Below are 20,020 nucleotides of genomic sequence, written 5' to 3' on the forward strand. Positions count from 1 at the left end.
TTAGAGCAAAATTATAAATTCCCATAGATCTGATCTGATTTGTATACTTCAGATCATTATCAGTGGCATAGAATACTAGGTATTCTCAACTATCACATTCTGCCACCAATTAACTGCTTCTTACAGTGCTAACCTACATATTCTGTAACCTTAACACAGCTAGTTTCTCTAACAAGGCTGATTCGCACGTCACCAACATCACCATTGAGCTCCTCTCACAAATCTGTTTTAACGGGCCTTCAGGTGACTGCTATCTCCCGAAGCTGGACCACCACTACTCGGGTACTGACGCTACAGCAGTTGTTCTTCACGTGGAATCTTAGGCAAATGTGCATTCTCCTGGCAGAGAAGCGGCTCTAGACACCCTCAAAGGGACATTAACAAGAAAAACCCCACAGCTTTAAAGTCATCAAATTCAGCAGAGTTCACTTCTGCAAACACACACCAAGCCAAAGTTTTCTCCAAGCCCTTTAATATTCACTTAAACAGTTGAGGCACAAGCAATAATAAAACTGCAACTTTTAACGTTACAAAAAGATTCTGTATGTTATTTGCATGATATACCAATTTTCTCAATCTCTTCTGCAGTAACATCTCATTAACATTCTGGTCCACAGGTTGATTTAATCAAGTCAGGATGGCAGGCAGGAAGATGGTAAAATAAACCAAATATTTACTGACTGCCTACTATGCACGCTTTACTAGGTTTTACACACTTTACGTAAGAACGAAGTTCTAGTTATCAGTCAACAGGCCAGCATTGCTACAGCCAGTAAGTTGTTTTAAATGTCCTTTAAGTACAAACTGTGAAACAAAACAATGTATCTTTGCCCAAAGAAGCATGTCAACTGTTGCACTAATACATTATTTTCCATTTCCAAAGTTTTTGTTTTTCATAAGTGTGCAACATTAGCACATGGAAACATTCAAGCTGTTTATTACTCCATTGAAATGTGGGTTTTTTTCGTTCTCACTTGCTGAGAACCATTTGGCTAGCATCACGATGACCTGATTCTATCACCCTGTAAAACTTAAAGTGGGAACGGATAGTGTTTGACAATTACATTTCTGAGAGAAAGAAAACGCTGATTTTTTTTTTTGACACAGCTAGCTTTAAAAAGTGGTACTTCATTTTAAAGCACCAAAGTTGTCATTTAAATAAGAAAATGTACTTGGCTTAATGAGCTATAAAATGAAGGCATCGTTGCCTTTTCAAGCATTACAGCAAAGCCAGTATGTTCAGAGCCAGGTCATACTGCACTCCAGTTCCCAAGGAAATGGTGTTTCTGCCCTCCCCAAACCTGAGCTGCCCATCACTCCTCCAGCCGGCCCTCCTTTCTGAGCCCATTCTTTCTTTCCTTGCTGAGCTGTCAGCTGCTTGCTCCCTTTCCCACCCGTGCTCTCCCTCTAACTGCTCCTCCTATATATGTCTGGACTGGTGCCTAAGACTTCTTAGCTGCCTGGTTAATCACTGACCAATCACCACTACGCTGCTTTGGATACGGGATCCCACTAGTAAAACTGACTGGCATGTTTCTACTGGCCAACCCCCCTCCCTGCACCAAAAAACATCCTGCATCACCAAAAAAGCAGTTTAAGGGTTCAGGATCACAAATCCTCAAGATACCCGAGAAAAGTCCTTAAATGTGAGTCACCTAATCTAATAGTAGAGGTAAGTTCAGAGATGAAATGTGACTTGCTCAAGGCTGTGCGGCTAATTAGAGGCAGAAACTAGAACTGTTTCTCTTTCCACTACACCACAAAAACCCAAGATGAGGAACGATTAAGAGTTTGTAAGTAAACCAAAATAAAATACCTAGTACACAGGACGTCTTTGGGATCTCTCCACAGACTTTTAGACAGAATAAAGGCAATCTTTACAATGAGAAATGCTATTCAGTTCAACAGATGCCACCAAGTACCAAGGATCCTTACTCAGTTCCGAAACGGAATCTCTGACTATGGAGAATATGTCACTATTTGAGAACAAGAGGTCCCACCTGCTCCACCCTTTTCAAGTTTTCAGTCACAGGGTTGCAACTTACTCTCATCATTTCACAAGATAAATTAATCAAGTTGAAGTCGGATTAAGGAGGTACATTGAAGATAAAAGCAGAAGGCCAAAAACACTTTTACAAGCAAATCATCCCAGTTACCTTAAAAGTTTCAGATTAATTTACAGAGTAGTGACAGAATCATGTAATTTCAGTGAAAATCAACAATAGATAGTTACATCATTAAAAAGAAGATCAATTTGGAAATACTAAGTCAGGCAAGCATGCAAAATTCAGAATATAAAAAAACGCAAGGCCTGGTTGCCCACATACATTCCTCAGGTTAAGGTGGATTTAAAGATGCTCAACAGAACCCACTGAACCAGAAGCTGAAAGGGACACTTCAGTGGTCAGCAGTCGCATTCTCTCATGTAACAAAGGAAAGTGAGCACACATGAACTGGCGAAGCTCACGAGGCTAGGTTAGGCGTGTACATAGATCTAATTCCCGGTGCTATCTGCAACTACGTATATTTAAAATACAAGGAGATAAATACCCAGAACACATTAAGCCCACTGATTTAAACAAAACATTTCAAGACTGATACACAGAAAGGGAATGGAATTAACACAGCACAGCAGCACACCTCACATATTTATGTCTCAGAAATTAAATGAAAAATGATCACTCAAAAACTTTAATGCTCAGTTTTCACAAACACAATCAAGTCTATCAAATTTCCAGATTTACAGCAAAATGTATGAGCTAAAATTTAAAAAGTGTACATTCTTCATCCTTCAGTTTCTCCTATCCTCCAAAACTGAGCACTGGGTATTTTTAACATAAGCCATGTCATATATACAGTTTAACTATGTTTCAGGAATAAACAAAATCCGTGATATTTCAGTAACTCATAGTGTATTTATAAAATGACAAGCTCTCTATCAAAATACACTTTTCACTGGGAAAAATAAATAAAATAGACAAACGGATCTACACAAAGTAAACATTAACTTTGGTAGATTTCAGTGTAGTTCATAATAAGCATTATTTGCCCTTATTCCCCCAGAGCTGCTCAACTACCAAGAATTTTTAAAATATTTTTAACTAAGATTTTATTAGGTTGACATTTATTTCTCATTCCACGTCATCTTCAGCCAAGCTCTGAGCACTTACAATTCTCTGAAAGAGAAAAAATAATTTTTTTAAGTGTCATAAGCATTGAATCAGGATTCTAAGTTCAACATAAAATGCTCTTTGCAGTCAAAGAATCCAATCTTGGTAAAGTTCACCCACTCTGCATTTAATTCAAAATGTAACACTTTACACACTGTCAGCAGCCAAGAAAACAATGTTCATACTACTCTCAGTCCCACTTCAAACGCCAAGTTAACAAAGGAGGCAGAGCATTACATTATATGTATTTTTAATTCAGATGGGGTCTCTGTCACCCAGGTTGGAGTGCAGTAGCACGATCTCAGCTCACTGCATGCAACCTCTGCCTCCTGGGCTCAAGCGATTCTTCCCACCACAGCCTCCTGAGTAGCTGGGACCACAGACTTGTGCCACCATGCCCGGCCAGTGCCACCGTAGCCAGCCATCATACATAACATTAGTCAATTATGTAACTAAAACCAAAAACAATTTAAGATCTCTCTTCACTCCCCGGCAAACTCAGAACACTAATTACTGTTTTACAGATCATTTTGTGCTCCAAGTATGTCCCCTTTTTAGCACAGAAATGCTCACAGGCTAATGAAGAAGGAATAGAGTACTCTCAAATTAGCATTCTGAAGATATTTCCAGATAACATGGGATAACTGAGTAAAGAAGGCAGGCCATTTTTATAGAAAGGAATTAGGCTTCATAATGAATTCACAAATATTACAAAAGATATTGCCCTCAGGCCAATTTTCCAAAAGTACTATGCTCTGCTGCCTTTCAAATAGCATATGATATTCAACTGACAATGCCGGTAGGAATCCTCTAGAACTAGAACCCCATTAGTCGAAATAAAAACAATTTAGACCAAGTCCTTGGTTTTTCAACTCGTTCCCTCAAATCATTAGGACCTTTACTTTCTTTCCAGTCTTTTTCCAATTCAACTGAGTAAAAATCAGTTTGAAAAATTAACCAGTTACTAATTATAAAGTTCTGTAAATACTTCCTATCACCACTCACTGTTTTTAATCACACCAACTTGGGAAATCAACACATGTAATAGACACATTATTCCAAAAAGCAGAATCATTTGGGTGCCTTGAAAAGAACTCAAAATGAACAGAATTTTTAATTAACTCCTAATTTACACATAAACTAATCTTTTACAGTATATTAATGGTATTTTGCATTTTTGAGTGGGGATTTGGGGATGTCATCGAATAGCTCCAAACTCAAAGCACACCTCAGCAGAAGCAGAGGCACTGTGCCTTCACACAAGTGAGGTCAGAGGGAATCCATGCTCTCGCATACCCTCATGTCTAGGCTACAGCTATCTAGGGTCATTTGTCAGATCACCTGACTGAACGCATGGTCTCCTAGAAGAGTATGCAGAAAGCTAGACGTACAAAGTAGCCAAGAGTGACCTGAATTTGGACATTTGAATATGAAGACCTGAGACTTATCATCAAGACACACACTTACTGATCCACCTCCAGGGCACAATCGCTAGACCTGATGCCCAGTCATCTGGATGTTTGCCATTAGGGAAGAAAACGTCAAGCACTGACATCTCCCATATTGTTTTCATCATACAGATGAGTTTATTTCATCATGTTCACCAGGCTCATTTTAAAATGTCGCTAATTATTCGATTCAAAATCCTACTCACTTTTATGTCATAACATTTCAATTCCTTACCTGACTAATTGTTGGGAGCTTAGTCAGAAGCATCTGGAACACTGGTGGTGGAAGAGTTTGCTGTAAGACCTGCAGTAACTGCTGTGGCTGTCCACACACAGCAATTGCATTCGTCAGATGGTCTACTCCCTTCTCATATTCCCCTGTAAGATTTACATAAAATTACATGTAACTTGAAAAGCCTTGGCCTTTGCCAAAAATTAACTTGACACACTATCTTCCAAATGATGCCAACCAAAAACACTAGGCAAGTAAAATACTTGAAATAACCTATAGTGCATTCAAATCAATAAACATTATGAAACCACTAACAAGAATGAGTCAGACTACATGTACTGATATGGAAGTGTTTGAAACATACATACAGAAGGGGGAAATCGAGGCATAAAAAATGTCAATGCATATTACTATTTACATGCTTGGAATATTTCTGAAAGACTACATAGACAATTGCTAACAATCAAATAGTACTTTTCTGTAACAGACAACTAGAAGACTGGAGCCTGAGGTGGAAAGAAGACCCAATTTTACATTAAGCCAACCCTTTGTACTATCTGAATGGTATCACATGGGAGGAAAACAAAATTTTAAGTGATACTAGTAGGAAAAATGGTCATACTAATGAAGTATGACAGGACAAATAAAGTCATGATTAACACTGAGTGGGAGGGATTATTTTCTTCTCATTTATGAATTTCCTTTAACAGACACATACTTTTGAAAGAAAAAAATACTTAAGGCTTACGGTTTTTCAAAGTTCACTTAATCCAACAAATATTAAGTATCTGCTATGTGCTCCTTTTTTTTTTTTTTTTTTTTTTTTGAGACGGAGTTTCACTCTTGCTACCCAGACTGGAGTGCAATGGCATGATCTCGGCTCACCACAACCTCTGCCTCCTGGGTTCAAGCAATTATCCTGCCTCAGCCTCCCGAGTAGCTGGGACTATAGGTGCGCACCACCATGCCCAACTAATTTTTGTATTTTTAGTAGAGACGGGGTTTCACCTTGTTGACCAGGATGGTCTCGATCTCTTGACCTCGTGATCCACCTGCCTCAGCCTCCCAAAGTGCTGGGATTATAGGCGTGAGCCACCGCGCCCAGCCTATGTGCTCCTTTTAAGACAGGCTCTCCCTCTGTCATGCAGGATGGAGTACAATGGTACAATCTTGGCTCACTGCAGCTTCAACTTCCTGGCCTCAAGTAATCGTCCCACCTCAGCCTTCCAAGTAGCTAGGACAATAGGTGTGTGCCACCATACCAGGCTAATTTTGCTTATTTTTTTTTTGTAGACATGGTGGTCTCACTATGTTGCCCAGACTGGTCTCAAACTCCTGGACTCAAGTAATCCTCCTGCCTCGGCCTCCCAATGTGCTGAAATTATAGGCATGAGCCACCGCACTCTGCCCTAATTCCACTTTAAATAAAACTCCAAAAAACTGTCCCAAATTATTTGACCAAAATTATGCTGTTAAATATTTTAAATTAAGCAGTCTTTTATATAGGAGGTTCTGCGAGAGAAAATATCTTAATGTGCATTCCATAAAAATAACTCCGTTACATCTATTTTTAAAAAATAACAATACAAGCAAAGGGACAATTCTCCACAAGTCTCTCACATTTCTGCACTTCTGAGCAGAAACATTCACTGCCTTTGCTCCAAATTATCTTCCCAAGGATGTTTATACAGTGAACAACCTCAGAATATATAATGCCTCCCTCTGGAGCAAAGGCAGGTTTGCAACATTACCTATATGTAGGGAAAGGGGCATATGTTACTGCTCATCATAAAAATTTAGTTTCCTTAACTTCAGGGTTCCTCTCCTGTATGCAACCCGCTACATGTGCAGGTGTCACCTCACCTTCTGCATTGCCTATAGGAACTGCGGCCTGGGGAACCAGTACAAACGCCAGTAACCTTGTTACTGTTACTGCAGTGAATAACAAGCTATCCTTTGTCTCTAGCCCAGTGGTCTCACGTCTTCTGCCAGCATCCATGAAACTGGGGCAGACTATACTTGTTACCATGCAAGTAAGGTAAATCTCAGACCTGGCCAGGCATGGTGGCTCACCTGAGGTCAGGAGTTCAAGATCAGCATGGCCAACATGGTGAAACACTGCCTCTACTAAAAATACAAAAATTAGCTGGGCATGGTGATGCACACCTGTAATCCTAGCTACTTGGGAGGCTGAGGAATGAGAATCGCTTGAACCTGGGAGGTGAAGGTTGCAGTGAGCCGAGATCAAGCCATTGCACTCCTGCCTGGTTGACAGAGTGAGACTCCATCTCAAATAAATAATAAATAAAAATAGTGAGACTCTGTCTCAAATAAGTAAGTAAATAAATAGCTCAGACCTTTTGCAGTTCTTAATACCATTAAGATCATTTTTTACTAATTTTTCTTTTTATTTACCAAACAATTTTCCATGATATAAATTCACAGTTAATTGATCTTAAAGAGTATGAATGGGCTCATGCCTATAATCCCAATACTTTGGGAGGCCAAGGCAGGCAGATCACTTGAGTTCAGGCACTCGAGACCAGCCTGACCAACATGGTCAAACCCTATCTCTACCAAAAACATTAAAAAAATTAGCCAGGCGTTGTGGCGCATGCCTGTAATCCCAGCTACTGAGGAGGTTGAGGCAGGAGAATCACTTGAACCTGGGAGGCGGAGGTTGCAGTGAGCCAAGATCTCACCACTGCACTCCATGTACTTCAGGTGACAGAGTGAAACTCCATTTCAAAATATAAAATAAAATAAAGAGAGAGAAAACAATTTCAAATCAACCTTACTAATTTTTCCCCAGCAAGCTGAGGATATTAAGTATGCCTTAGGGAGTATCTCTACCACCATACCCAATGCACTTGACCCTGTCAGCTGACGGCAAGCCTGGGTATCAGGACAGTCACTCTGGTGTTCTTTCCAGGCTCTTAAATCTGGTATATGACGGTATATGTTTTTGTTCTACCAACTGGCTGCTGTGGAAAGACTGAGAAACATTTTGGGTAAAATTTTGAGTACTGCGGGGTAATTGATGGCACCTGAGTATAAGTAAAGGTTCCCAAGAGCTTTCTGAACTCTCGACCGTCATCAGAAACAGGTGAATCTCCACTGCCAGTGTGAGGACTATGACTGTCCCATCTACGTATGTTTTGGGATACTCCAATTATGTAGATCATTGCAGGCACCATCTTGCTTGATGGTGGCCAATTCCTTTCCCAGGTATTGAAATGATGTAGTGATACACATCACAAGAGATCCACCCGAGGGTTGCAGTGCTCCACTGACCGTCAGTTTAGAGCTGTAGTAATCAAAAGATTGGCTCAGTTCCTGCTTGTGAATACACACCATAATTAAATCTCTTCTAAACTTGCACTGTCGATTACCTTTTCTGCAGATTTTGCAACAATGCTGAAGAGGGTACATTGACATAACCTCAGTTGCAGTGATCCTGTCATCTAGAGCTCTCCCTTCCTGTGCAAAGCAAATGTTGCTACAACTTTTGCTGACCGGATAGCCAGATCGTAAGTGGTAAATTTTGTTAATACAACAGCACCAAGATCATAAAATCCATCTATCACACAGCATAGGAAGATCAAACCCAGTGTTATATGACACAAGGAACAGTGCAACTCAGTATGAAGCACTGCTTTAGCACTGAGGGGGAATGCTCTCCCTTTCCCCAATGCCTGTGTCCTCTCTCTAGAATTGCTGGAGAAACTGAAGTGTGATGCCTGTAGAACACCTGGACATGTTTCCTGATTGGCACCTATCTTGTACTCCTCTGCAGTTACAGATTTTACGTATACAGTTTTTAAGAGACAGCATCTCACTCTGTTGCCTAGGCTGGAACGCAATGGCACTATCATGGCTCAATGGAGCCTCAAACTCCCAGGTTCAAGGGATCCTACTTCAGTCTCTGAGTAGCTGGGACTACAGGTGCATACTACTGCACCTGGCTTATTTTCTCATTCACTGTAGAGATGAGGGTCTCACTTCTATGCTGGTCTCAAACTCCTGGCTTCCAGCAATCCTCCTGCCTCAGCTTTCCAAAGTGCTGGGATTACTGGCAGGAGTCACTGTGCCTGTCCCTACTCACTGATTTTTAATCTTTCCGAGTCTGTCAGCAATTCGAGTACTGTGACTCTTTAGGTCAATTTAATTGAGCAATTCTATTTATATCCAAAAAGTATTTCTTGGCAAAGGGTGGACATGATAAAAAGTTAGTTGCCACCATTTTAAATAAATTAAATTCTTCCCATAAAAGAAAAAAAAAAACAAAAAACCCATTCACACACAAATGCCCCACATCATGCAGTTCAATTCTATCTAAATCTATTGATACAGCAAACACATTTAAAAATTAATATTTGATAGCAGTTTTATTTATGATAGTAACTACTTCAAATCTACTATTGAAGATTAATGCCTGAGTAAATTATGGTTCTCACGTGAGTCAATTTGATAATTTAAATTACATAGTTGAACTTTAAAGATAGAATAATTTTTAGAAACTTCTTAACACTGTTGATGAAATAAATGAAGTACAATGTAACGAAAAGGCTAAATTCTGAATCAGATAACAAGTTGGTTCTGAAATAAGGGGTCATGAACTCACCGTGTGACCTTGATTAGGTAAATTAACCTTCTCTGGGACCTTACATTAGCCATTCCTTCCTATAAATACTGGAAAAGACCTGAAGATTAGATGAAGGAGTTGAGGAGTATATTCCTTCAGTTACTATTTATATATTGCACTATGGCTATACATTAGAAACTACTTCAGAGTAACAGAACCAAACTTTATTTGTAAAAACTTACTGTATCTTCTATATCATATAATAAGAAAACCTAAAACTCACTTAAAATATATTATGGACAACAATATCCCACAAGGAATATTTCTTTGTAGAGCCAGCCTTACACAAAATAATCTTCCAATTATTAAGTTCCTAAAAACTTGTCTTGAGATATTTGGAGTACCTTTTTGAATATCCAAACTACAAAAACAAAGCCCCTTATCATCATAAATTTACATTAGTGTGAGAAATTCTACCTAGTTCCTTAGCTTTTCAATAACTATTACCTTGAGCTAGTAATTCTTCACCAAGTTGTATTTCTTCAAGGAAGAATTTCTGAACAGCTTCAGCATCTTTAAGGTCAGGTAACTGGAAATAAAACATTTAATAACTGACACCACAATTATGCCAGGGGTATAACCAGGTATCAACAAAACAACAAAAACCAAGTCACTCACTCTAAAGAAGGCCAGAAGAAATTTACTCCTGAACAACACCTGTAGAAATTAAGAGTTTATCTGCACTCAAATGAATAAAAGAAAAAACTTATTAAATTTGTATTTGAGTAATTCTTAGAAAGCTCTAACTCGGATGTAAAGAGAAAAGAGTGCAAAATCTATCTATACCATCTACGCACTTTAATATTTACACTATGTTTTGACTGCCATTATTGTAGATTTTTATCTAACTGTAATCAATTTGTCCTCCTAATTCAACATTATTTTATATAGATTTTTTTGTTTTTGTTTTTGTTTTTTTTCCAGTACATTTTTGAGACAGAGTCTAGTGCTGTCACCCAGGCTGGAGTAGAGTGGCACAATCCCAGCTCACTGCCACCTCCACCTCCCGGGTTCAAACAATTCTCCTGCCTCAGCCTTCTGAGTAGCTGGGATTACAGGCACTCACCACCATGCCCAGCTAATTATTGTATTTTTAGTAGAAATGGGGTTTTGCAACGTTGGCCAGGCTGGTCTTGAACTGACCTCAGATGATCCACCCATCTTGACCTCCCAAAGTGCTAGGATTACAGGTATGAGCCACCGCTCAGCCTAGATTTTACATGCATCTAAAAGACTGTTTTTTTAGACAGGGTTTCACTCTGTCACCCAGGCTGTCGTGCAGTAGTGTGATCACAGCTCAGTGCCTTCACCTCTCAGGTTTAAGTGATCCTACTACCTCAGCCTCTCTCTACAAAAAGATTAAAAATTAGCTGGGCATGGCGATGCATGCCTGTAGTCCAGCTACTAAGGCAGGATTGCTTGAATCCAGGAGGTGAACACTACAGTGAGCTGTGATTGCACCACTACTGCACTCCAGTCTGGGTGACAGGGTGAGACCCCGTTTCAAAAAAAATTAAAATTAAAAATTAAAAGTGCTAGGATTACAGGCATAAGCCATCACGCCCAGCTTGTATATATTCTTATTAGCCAACATAAGTGAAAAGATTTAAATTTCTGAGTGGAGACATCTTTTATGAACTATCTCAGCATATAGCAAGAATTTAATTCTATTCCTGAATCTAAAAATACATACCGGTGCATGTCTCAATCTATTTTCCTACGCCCTTAGAAAGAAAAAGTTAGCAAAAGCATAATAAACATATTACACATTTCAGAAAGGTAGTCTGAACCTATTAGAACAACAAAGTAGTTCCCTCCCATTTTCACTTCACTATTACCATGTCCAGTCCACTGGCTATGTTTACACAACTGTTTCAAAATAACAAAAAATATTGGGTGACTTAATTTTTCCTTGCCTCAACATGCTGAAAAAAAAAACGACTGGCTGAGCACGGTGGCTCACACCTGTAATCCCAGCACTTTGGGAGGCAAGGCAGGTGGATCACGAGATCAGGAGATCAAGACCATCCTGGCCGACATAGTAAAACCTCGTCTCTACCAAAAATATAGACCTACATAGTCATTAAAAATAATCAAGAACTCAGGATCTATGAAAAGATAAATTATTATTATTATTATTATTTTTGAGACGGAGTTTCGCTCTCGTTACCCAGGCTGGAGTGCAATGGCGTGATATCGGCTCACCACAACCTCTGCCTCCTGGGTTCAGGCAATTCTCCTGCCTCAGCCTCTTGAGTAGCTGGGATTACAGGCACGTGCCACCATGCCCAGATAATTTTTTGTATTTTTAGTAGAGACGGGGTTTCACCATGTTGACCAGGATGGTCTCGATCTCTTGACCTCGTGATCCACCTGCCTCAGCCTCCCAAAGTGCTGGGATTACAGGTGTGAGCCACCACGCCCGGCCGAAAAGAAAAATTATTTATGTGTGTGTGTGTTTTTTAGACGGAGTCTCGCTATGTAGCCCAAACTGGAGTGCCATGGCGTGATCTCAGCTCACTGCAAGCTCTGCCTCTTGGGTCCAAGCGATTCTCCTGCCTCAGCCTCCTGAGTAGCTGGAATTACAGGTGCACACCACTAGGCCTGGCTAATTTTTGTATTTTTAGTAGAGACAGGGTTTCACCATGCTGGTCAGGCTGGTCTCGAACTCCTAACCTTGTGATCCGCCTGCCTCAGCAGCCCAAAGTACTAGGATTACAGGTGTGAGCCACCACGCCCAGCCAATAAAATTACAAGTTTTATATCCGTAGTGTGTACTCCAACAAGGCAAAAATCTGTCAGGACACTGGGATTCTGGATCAGTGGGCCTGAGTAATCTCGAATAACTTTTGAAATAATAACCCATGGTTCTTTTAAAGGAAGTTGGAGCAAGAAAAATTAAATCTTAAGTTTTTTTACTGTATCACTTTGAAGCAGCTGATTAAGAACTTTACATCTTTTGGAGCAAATGTCTTGAAACCATTATCTTGTCCCTTAATTATCAGGAGTTCGACATCATACAATAGGCTGTTTGTTATTATGGCCAACAAAAGAAATAATAAAGGACTGGATAATTTGCAGTGGAACTATATTATTCACTTACTCCTAAAAATAAGCTGTATTTTATTTTAATTTTAACCCACTTCTCCTCCACCCCCAATAAGCTGTATTTTAAAATAAAAAAGCAATGTCCAGCATCAACTAGCTTTTTCCAATTACATTTTAATTACATTTCCAGTTACAGATTTTAAAATAATATTTCTAGAAAATACATAATTTAAACAGAAACCAGACCATTACCTTGGAAAGCCCAGCTCTCTCCTTGGCAAGCTTCTGTTTCTTTCTTCCTACAAGAAATGTAATGTTATATTTTCATTTTGTCATTATAAAAATGGGAATCAAAAGAATTCTAATTGTTGTGGCAGTCATTAATTCCACTTGTAAAACATTTCTAAGTCTAGGAATCTATCCCACCCTGGCCTTGTGATCTATCAAAGCCATATGAACAGTTCTGGTCAATGAGCTGTAGGCAATGTGACACTGGACAGGAGCATTCTCCTGCCCTTTGGTGTAGAAGATCTAGCAATTCACAAGATGGAGATCACTCCAACAGCTGGATTTCTAAAGTAATTACAATAAGCAGATCAAGTCCCCCCCTCCAACCAGAGGACATGTAACAAGGGCAAGAATTAGGGGACTAGTATTAGGAAGTTTTATTACTGAAATATGCCAGATTATATCTTTATTAAATGTTGAAAACTAACTGGCATCCTTAAAAAAATTTGAGGATTAAAAAAAAATTGTTAACCTATTTACATAGCATGTACATCATATTAGGTATTATAAGTAATCCAGAGATAATCTAAAGTGTACAGAGGCACATGGTGGCTATATGAAAATACTACCTGAGCACAGTATTAAATATGGTACCTGAGCATAGTATTAAATAAAAGGTACCTGAGCATCCTCAGATTTTGGTATCCAGGAAAGTTCTGGAACTAATCATTCAAGGGAGGACTACACCTTAAGTGATAATCACTAAAACCTACCAGTGACATAGAGAGTCTTAACTACTTAGACACTAGGTTTTTGTGGGGTTAAAAAAAAAGAAAAAAAAAAGATGAGAGTCTTTACTGACATAGTTTAGAAAATGTAAGGCTCCAATACTTATTAGCTGGGTGATCTTGGGCAAATCTCTCACTCAGAGGATAAGGTCTGCCTCACAGTACAGGACTACAATGAGGAAAGCCATGAAACAAGCAAAATGTCCTCTGAAAACCCTAAAGCACTCTACAAATCCAAGTCTCAGTGCATGAGTAAAGAGGTCTGCCTACCTGCAGACAGGTGGTTAATTTACTATGGTCAAGGCACCTTTTCTTATTCAACCCTTATACACTGGATTTAATCACACCAGCATCAGACACCAACTCGTCTCCCATAATAGAGTGCTACCACTGTAAGGCTTAAATACAATTCTAGCTGTTTCAACAGAAAATATGCATTAAAATTGATCTTATGTATTAATTTGAAGACGGCCAATTTTTCTAACTACCTTGCCTAAGTGTTCATCATGGCACAATTAACTGTGGGGAAAAAGAACAAAGAACATAATTCGACCCTCCATTTGCTTATGGGTTTTTGTTCTCTTAAGGCAGAAAATAATGAGTGTTACCAGCCAGGCGCAGTGGCTCACACCTGTAATCCCAGCATTTTGGGAGGCTGAGGTGGGCGGATCACCTGAGGTCAGGAGCTCAAGACCAACTTGGTCAACATGGTGAAACCCTGCCTCTACTAAAAATACAAAAATTAGTCAGGCATGGTGACTCACACTTGTAGTCCCAGCTACTCGGGAGGCTGAGGCAGGAGAATCGCTTGAACCTGGGAGGGGGTGGTTGCAGCGAGCTGAGACCAATATGGAGAAACCCTGTCTCTACTAATACTAATGTTACTGAATCCTCACAATAACACTAAAAGAAGTACGGCTGGGCACAGTGGCTCATGCCTGTAATCCCAGCACTCTGGGAGGCCATGTCTGGTGGATAACAAGGTCAGGAGTTCGAGACCAGCCTGGCCAACATAGCAAAACCCTGCCTCTACTAAAAGTACAAAAATTAGCTGGGCATGATGGCATGCGCCTGTAGTCCCAGCTACTTAGGAGGTTGAGGCAGGAGAATCGCTTTAACCTGGGAGGTGGAGGTTGCAGGGAGTCGAGATTGCATCACTGCACTCCAGCTTGGGTGACAGAGTGAGACTTCATCTCAAAAAAAAAGAAAAAAAAAGAGAGACCAGCCTGGTCAACATGGTGAAATGCCATCTCTACTAAAAATACAAAAAATTAGCCGGGTGTGGTGACATGTACCTGTAGTCCCAGCTACTCGGGAGGCTGAGGCAGAATTGTTTGAACCCGGAAGGCGGAGGTTGCAGTGAGCTGAGATCACACCACTGCACTCCAGCCTGGGCGACAGAGCGAGACTCTGTCTCAAAAAAACAAAGAAACAAAAAAAAACCCCAGCACCTCAGAAATGAACATGCCAAGTTTATAGGATCAACACTGAGAAACACAATTTACTAAACCAGAATTAAGGGAAAATGACAAAACTGATCATGATGAAACAAATTCCTTCTCACAGGAAATTAAAAAAAGAAAACACACACAAAAAAAACTGATCATGAAACCCAGGGAAGTGAAATTTAGTCATAAGTTGTGTGTGTGTGTGTATAAAATTGCGTGACTGGCTGATTACATATACATATATATATTCTGGAGACAGAATCTTGCTCTGTCTCCACTAGGGAGTAGAGTGGTGCAATCTCTGCTCACTGCAGCCTACGCCTTCCACGTTCCAGCAATTCTGCCTCAGTCTCCCAAGCAGCTGGGACTACAGGCACATGCCACCACGCCCAGCTAATTTTTCTATTTTTAGTGGAGATGGGATTTTGCCTCACTGGCCTCGAACTCCTGACCTCAGGTGATCCGCCCGCCTCGGCCTCCCCAAGTGTTGAGATTACAGGCGTGAGCCACCACGCAGGGCCACAGTTACCATTAAACAGGCTGCGAGATTAAATAAATTTTACTTGATAACAAAAACATCAAACAGCAAAATAATTCTACTCATAAAAAAATCTCTAGCATTCATCAATTACCATGTGTGAAGAACAGTACTAAAACTACCCAACATCAGAATCAGATGTCTGATTCTGAGCACTAGTAAGATCAGCGCTGGAGTCACTGCCCACACATGGCTATTGAACACCTGAAATGACTTGGTATAGCTGAATTAAATAACCACAGTTACTTAAGTAAACAGCAATCCCTTCTTTGTACTTTCTGGCTTTAGTAACTTATGTAACAATTTTAATTTCAAAAACTGCTTTGGCTGAACAATCAAGCTACAAAAATATTTCTCATTGCAATAAATTTGCTCTTCAGTGATGCGAATGAAGATTCTCCCAAAATTCAAGATGGATCACAACGGTTTTCATGACACGATTCCCCTCTGGTAGACCTCTCTTCAAAGATGTCGCAGGTATGAAATAAGACTGAGCCACGGGAGAAGCGCAGCCCTTTGGACTCCCCTGCAATTTCTATAGCATTCACTCATAACTTGGAAGCACCCTAGAGCGAAGCTACCAAGAGGGTTTAAGAATGCAACAATGAGCGGGGCGCGGTGGCTCACGCCTGTAATCCCACCACGTTGGAGGCCGAGGCGAGCGGATCATCTGAAGTCAGGAGTTCGAGACCAGCCTGACCACCCGTCTCTACTAAATACAAAAGATTAGCCGGGCGTGGTGGCGGCCGCCTGTAATCCCAGCTACTTGGGAGGCTGAGGCATGAAAATAGCTTGAACCCGGGAGGCGGAGGTGGCAGTGAGCCGAGATCGCGCCACTGCACTCCAGCCTGAGCGACAGAGCAAGACTCCGTCTTAAAAAAAAAAGAGTGCAACAATGATACCGCACTGAGCATGCGGATTTAGCCTCACGCTAAAATCCGCAACAAAATGCACGACTTTTGAGTTAGGAGTAGAGGCTTAAAAAGATGAACGACAAAGAGAGACAACCTCCTCTCCACGCTACACACACCCGAAACTGTAACACAAATTAGAGTGCATATGCACGACTCAAGTGTTTGGGGAAAACAAAATGGGAAAAATCCTTCCTCCAAAATGGAGGGAATTCCTGCGGGGCACTGGAGCCCCGGGAGCGGCGCAGCCAGCGCCATCTCCTCTTGCCAGCCGCACCACGCGGTCACCCTGCGTGACCCACAGGCAGGTGGGCGGTAAGGACCCCTTGCTTTTCAAGTTGGCACAACCCTCCTATGGAAGGCCGCGGCCGGAGGCAGCGGGACCGGCCAGGGGAGAGGGGACCCACTCACGTTCTCGAAGCCTGTTCTTAAAGTTGGGGTCACTTCGTCTTTTGCGGTCGAAGTAGATGCAGTACCCGATGAAAAGGGCCCCACATACACCAGCGGCGATGGCACTGTTCCGACCCACCATCTTCTCTACAACGCGGAGTGTGAGCGATGGCGGCAGGGACCGCGAAGGAGCCGTGGGCCACAAACCCTCAGAGCAGGGGGCTCAGCTCACACCACACGCCCGCGGGCCAGGGACTCCGAAAGGCCACGCACACGCCACTTCCGGTCCGAATCAAGTAAGGACCCCGAGGTCGTCCGCGGCAATGCCTGAGCAGAGGCCCCAAGCCTGGTTCCTGCGCATGCGCAGTGGGCCACGCCAGCGTCTCCCGGGCGCCGCTGGGTATACGCGTTGGAATCGGGAATATTTGCACGTGACCACGCACTTTTCTTCAGACGCACCAACAGTGCTGTGAAGAGACGGGCGCGTTGCTGGTGTGCACGTACTCACAAGACTAGCTGACAGAATTGTTTCTGACAAAGATGCAGGGTCCCAGACTGCGAATGCTTCATCTTGTATAACACAGGCAGGCTGTCAGTTTAAATTAAACTGTACTTACTTGCTTTTCAAGTCGCCACAATCCATTGTGCGTAGTGGTTCCATTTCAAAAGAAAGTTACAGAATAGCTTCATTTTATTATGACTGGAATAAAATTAAACGGAGCAATTTTTTGAAAAATATACACAAGAAATTGAAGGAAAAAATAGAAAACGTGAATTGTGTTACAGCCACATGAAAACATATACATGATCAGGCCAGGCACGGTGGCTCACACCTGTAATCTCAGTACTTTGGGAGACTGAGGCGGGCAGATCACTCAAGGCCAGGAGTTCGAGACCAGCCTGGGCAACATGGTGAAACCCGTCTTTACTAAAAATACAAAAATTAGCTGGCCATGGTGGCGGGCGCCTGTAATCTCAGCTACTCTGGAGGCTGAGGCCGGAGAATCGCTTGAACCAGGAGGCGGAGTTTGCAGTGAGCCGAGATTGCACCACTGCACTCCAGCCTTGGTAACAGACCGGGACTGTTTAAAATATATATGTACATATATGTATATAGATGATACATATTATATATGTACATGTATATATGATATATATAGATCAAAGTTAAGACAGTCTGACAAAACCGTGTATATATTATATATACTATATATATATATATTATTTACAGAGAAGGGAACAAGTTAATAATGTTTACCTAACAGACCCAGGAAATGTCCTGATGTCCCGTTATCTTAAGAACAAAAGAATTCTTAGTTTAACTTTAAGGATAGTATCGATTCTTGCAGTAGACAGTAGTTACACAGAATTAGCAGTCCTTTGACAAAGACGGGGTGCAGTGTCTCACACCTGTAATCCCAGTAATTTGGGAGGCCCAGATGGGCGGAGAGCTTGAGCCCAAGAGTTCAACACCAGCCTGGGCAACATGGAGAGACCCTATCTCTACAAAAAAATTTTAAAATTAGCCGGGTGTGATGGCGCACACCTGTGGTCCCAACTACACAGGGGATGAGGGGGGCAAATCCCTTGATTCCAGGAGGTCGAGGCTGCAGTGAGTTATGATTGCACCACTACATTCCAAGCTGGGTGACAGAGTGTGAGAGACCTTGTCTCAAAACAAACACAAAAAAACCAATCCTTTGTCACAAGTTCTTGTAGTAGCACATATGTTCCCCATTCTTTTTTTACTGAGTTATAAACAAGCATTGTACCTAAGGTGGACATGTTCCTTCTCTTGCTTTTGGGTATGCTCCACTCTATGAAGTAGCCCTTCTTTCACTTTTTTTTTTTAGACAGAGTCTTGCTCTGTCACCCAGGCTGGAGTGCAGTGGCGCTATCTCGGCTCACCGCAACCTCTGCCTCCCAGGTTCAAATGATTCTCCTGCCTCAGCCTCCTGAGTGGCTGGCATTACAGGTATGCACCACCACACCCCGCTGATTTTTGTATTTTTAGTAGAGACGGGGTTTCACCATGTTGATCAGGCTGGACTCAAACTCCTGACCCCACAATCTGCCCGCTTCGGCCTTCCAAAGTGTTGGGATTGCAGGCATGAGCCACTGCGCCAGGCCTTTTTTTTTTTTTTGAGATGGAGCCTTACTCTGTCACCCAGGCTAGAGTGCAGTGGCACAATCTCAGCTCACTACGACCTCTGTCTCCTGGGTTCAAGCAATTCCCCTGCCTCAGCCTCCCCAGTAGCTGGGATTACAGGTTCGTGCCACCACGCCTGGCTAATTCTTGTATTTTTAGTAGAGGCAGGGTTTGACCATATTGGCCAGGCTGGTCTTGAGCTCCTGCCCTCTGGTGATCCACCTGCCTCAACCTCCCAAAGTGTTGGGATTACAGGTGTGAGCCACCATGCCCAGCTTTCTTTACTTTTTTTTTTAATAAACTTGTTTTCACTTTACTCTGTGGACTGGCCCAAATTCTTTCTTAGGCAAGATGCAAGAACCCTCTGTTGAGGTCTGGATCCAGACCCTTTTCTAGTGACAGCAGGTTGTGTAATAAAGGATTTGGCTGGCCTTTGTCCCCAGCTCCTGAGAGCTCTAACCCATTAGAATTGACTGGTTATTCATTCCTATAATCCTGGCACACTGGGAGGATCGCTTGAGTCCAGCAATTTGAGACCAGCCTGGGCAACAAAGTGAGATACTGAAGTGATGTCATTTGGGGCAATACCCAAGGTTCGTTTCCTCATGCCAAGGAAATCAAGGACACAGGCACATGTGGAGTATAAGAGCAGAGGTTTAACAGGCACGAGAAAGAAAAGGAAGGCCCAGATGTGGTGGCTCACGCCTGCAATCCCAGCACCTTGGGGGGCCAAGGCAGGTGGATCACCTGACGTCAGGAGTTCCGGACCAGCCTGGCCAACATGGTAAAACCCTGTCTCTACTAAAAATACAAAAAATTAGCTGGGTATGGTGGCAGGTGCCTGTAATCCCAGCTACTCTCAGCAGGCTGAGGCAGGAGAAGCGCTTGAACCTGGGAGGTGGAGGTTGCTGTGACCTGAGATCGCACCACTGCACTCCAGCCTGGGCAACAAGAGCACAACTCTGTCTCAAAAAAAAGACAAACCCTTCAAAGGTAAAGGTAGTATTACAATGTGAATAAACTGA

The 20,020-nt window shown here is 41.9% G+C and overlaps 1 protein-coding gene and 1 non-coding gene across 2 annotated transcripts; both read right to left on the bottom strand.

The window, feature by feature from the left end:
* Positions 1 to 455: 455 nt before the first annotated feature.
* On the bottom strand, positions 456 to 17,138 carry TOMM20 (translocase of outer mitochondrial membrane 20). Its single transcript, XM_021677355.2, has 5 exons — positions 16,868 to 17,138; positions 12,796 to 12,842; positions 9,943 to 10,024; positions 4,854 to 4,996; positions 456 to 3,176 (listed from the first exon to the last, which is right to left on the bottom strand). The coding sequence occupies exons 1-5, from the start codon at positions 16,986 to 16,988 to the stop codon at positions 3,132 to 3,134; spliced, it is 438 nt and encodes a 145-aa protein (XP_021533030.1). The 5' UTR covers positions 16,989 to 17,138; the 3' UTR covers positions 456 to 3,131.
* LOC135277654 (small nucleolar RNA SNORA14) lies at positions 16,012 to 16,147 on the bottom strand. The gene has a single exon (XR_010345260.1). It is a non-coding gene; the product is annotated as a small nucleolar RNA SNORA14 (small nucleolar RNA).
* Positions 17,139 to 20,020: the final 2,882 nt, after the last annotated feature.

The sequence above is a fragment of the Aotus nancymaae genome, unplaced genomic scaffold (genome assembly GCF_030222135.1).
Source record: "Aotus nancymaae isolate 86718 unplaced genomic scaffold, 86718_ANA_hifiasm-v0.15.2.pri h1tg000032l_0, whole genome shotgun sequence".
NCBI lineage: Eukaryota > Metazoa > Chordata > Mammalia > Primates > Aotidae > Aotus > Aotus nancymaae.

Coding starts and splice junctions, on each gene's coding strand:
- TOMM20 (XM_021677355.2), bottom strand. CDS start 16,988: ATGGTGGGTCGGAACAGTGCCATCGCCGCTGGTGTATGTGGGGCCCTT. Junction 12,843..16,867: donor TAAGAACAGGCTTCGAGAAC/GTGAGTGGGTCC, acceptor CATTTCTTGTAG/GAAGAAAGAAACAGAAGCTT. Junction 4,997..9,942: donor TGAAGAATTACTAGCTCAAG/GTAATAGTTATT, acceptor TAAATCTTACAG/GGGAATATGAGAAGGGAGTA.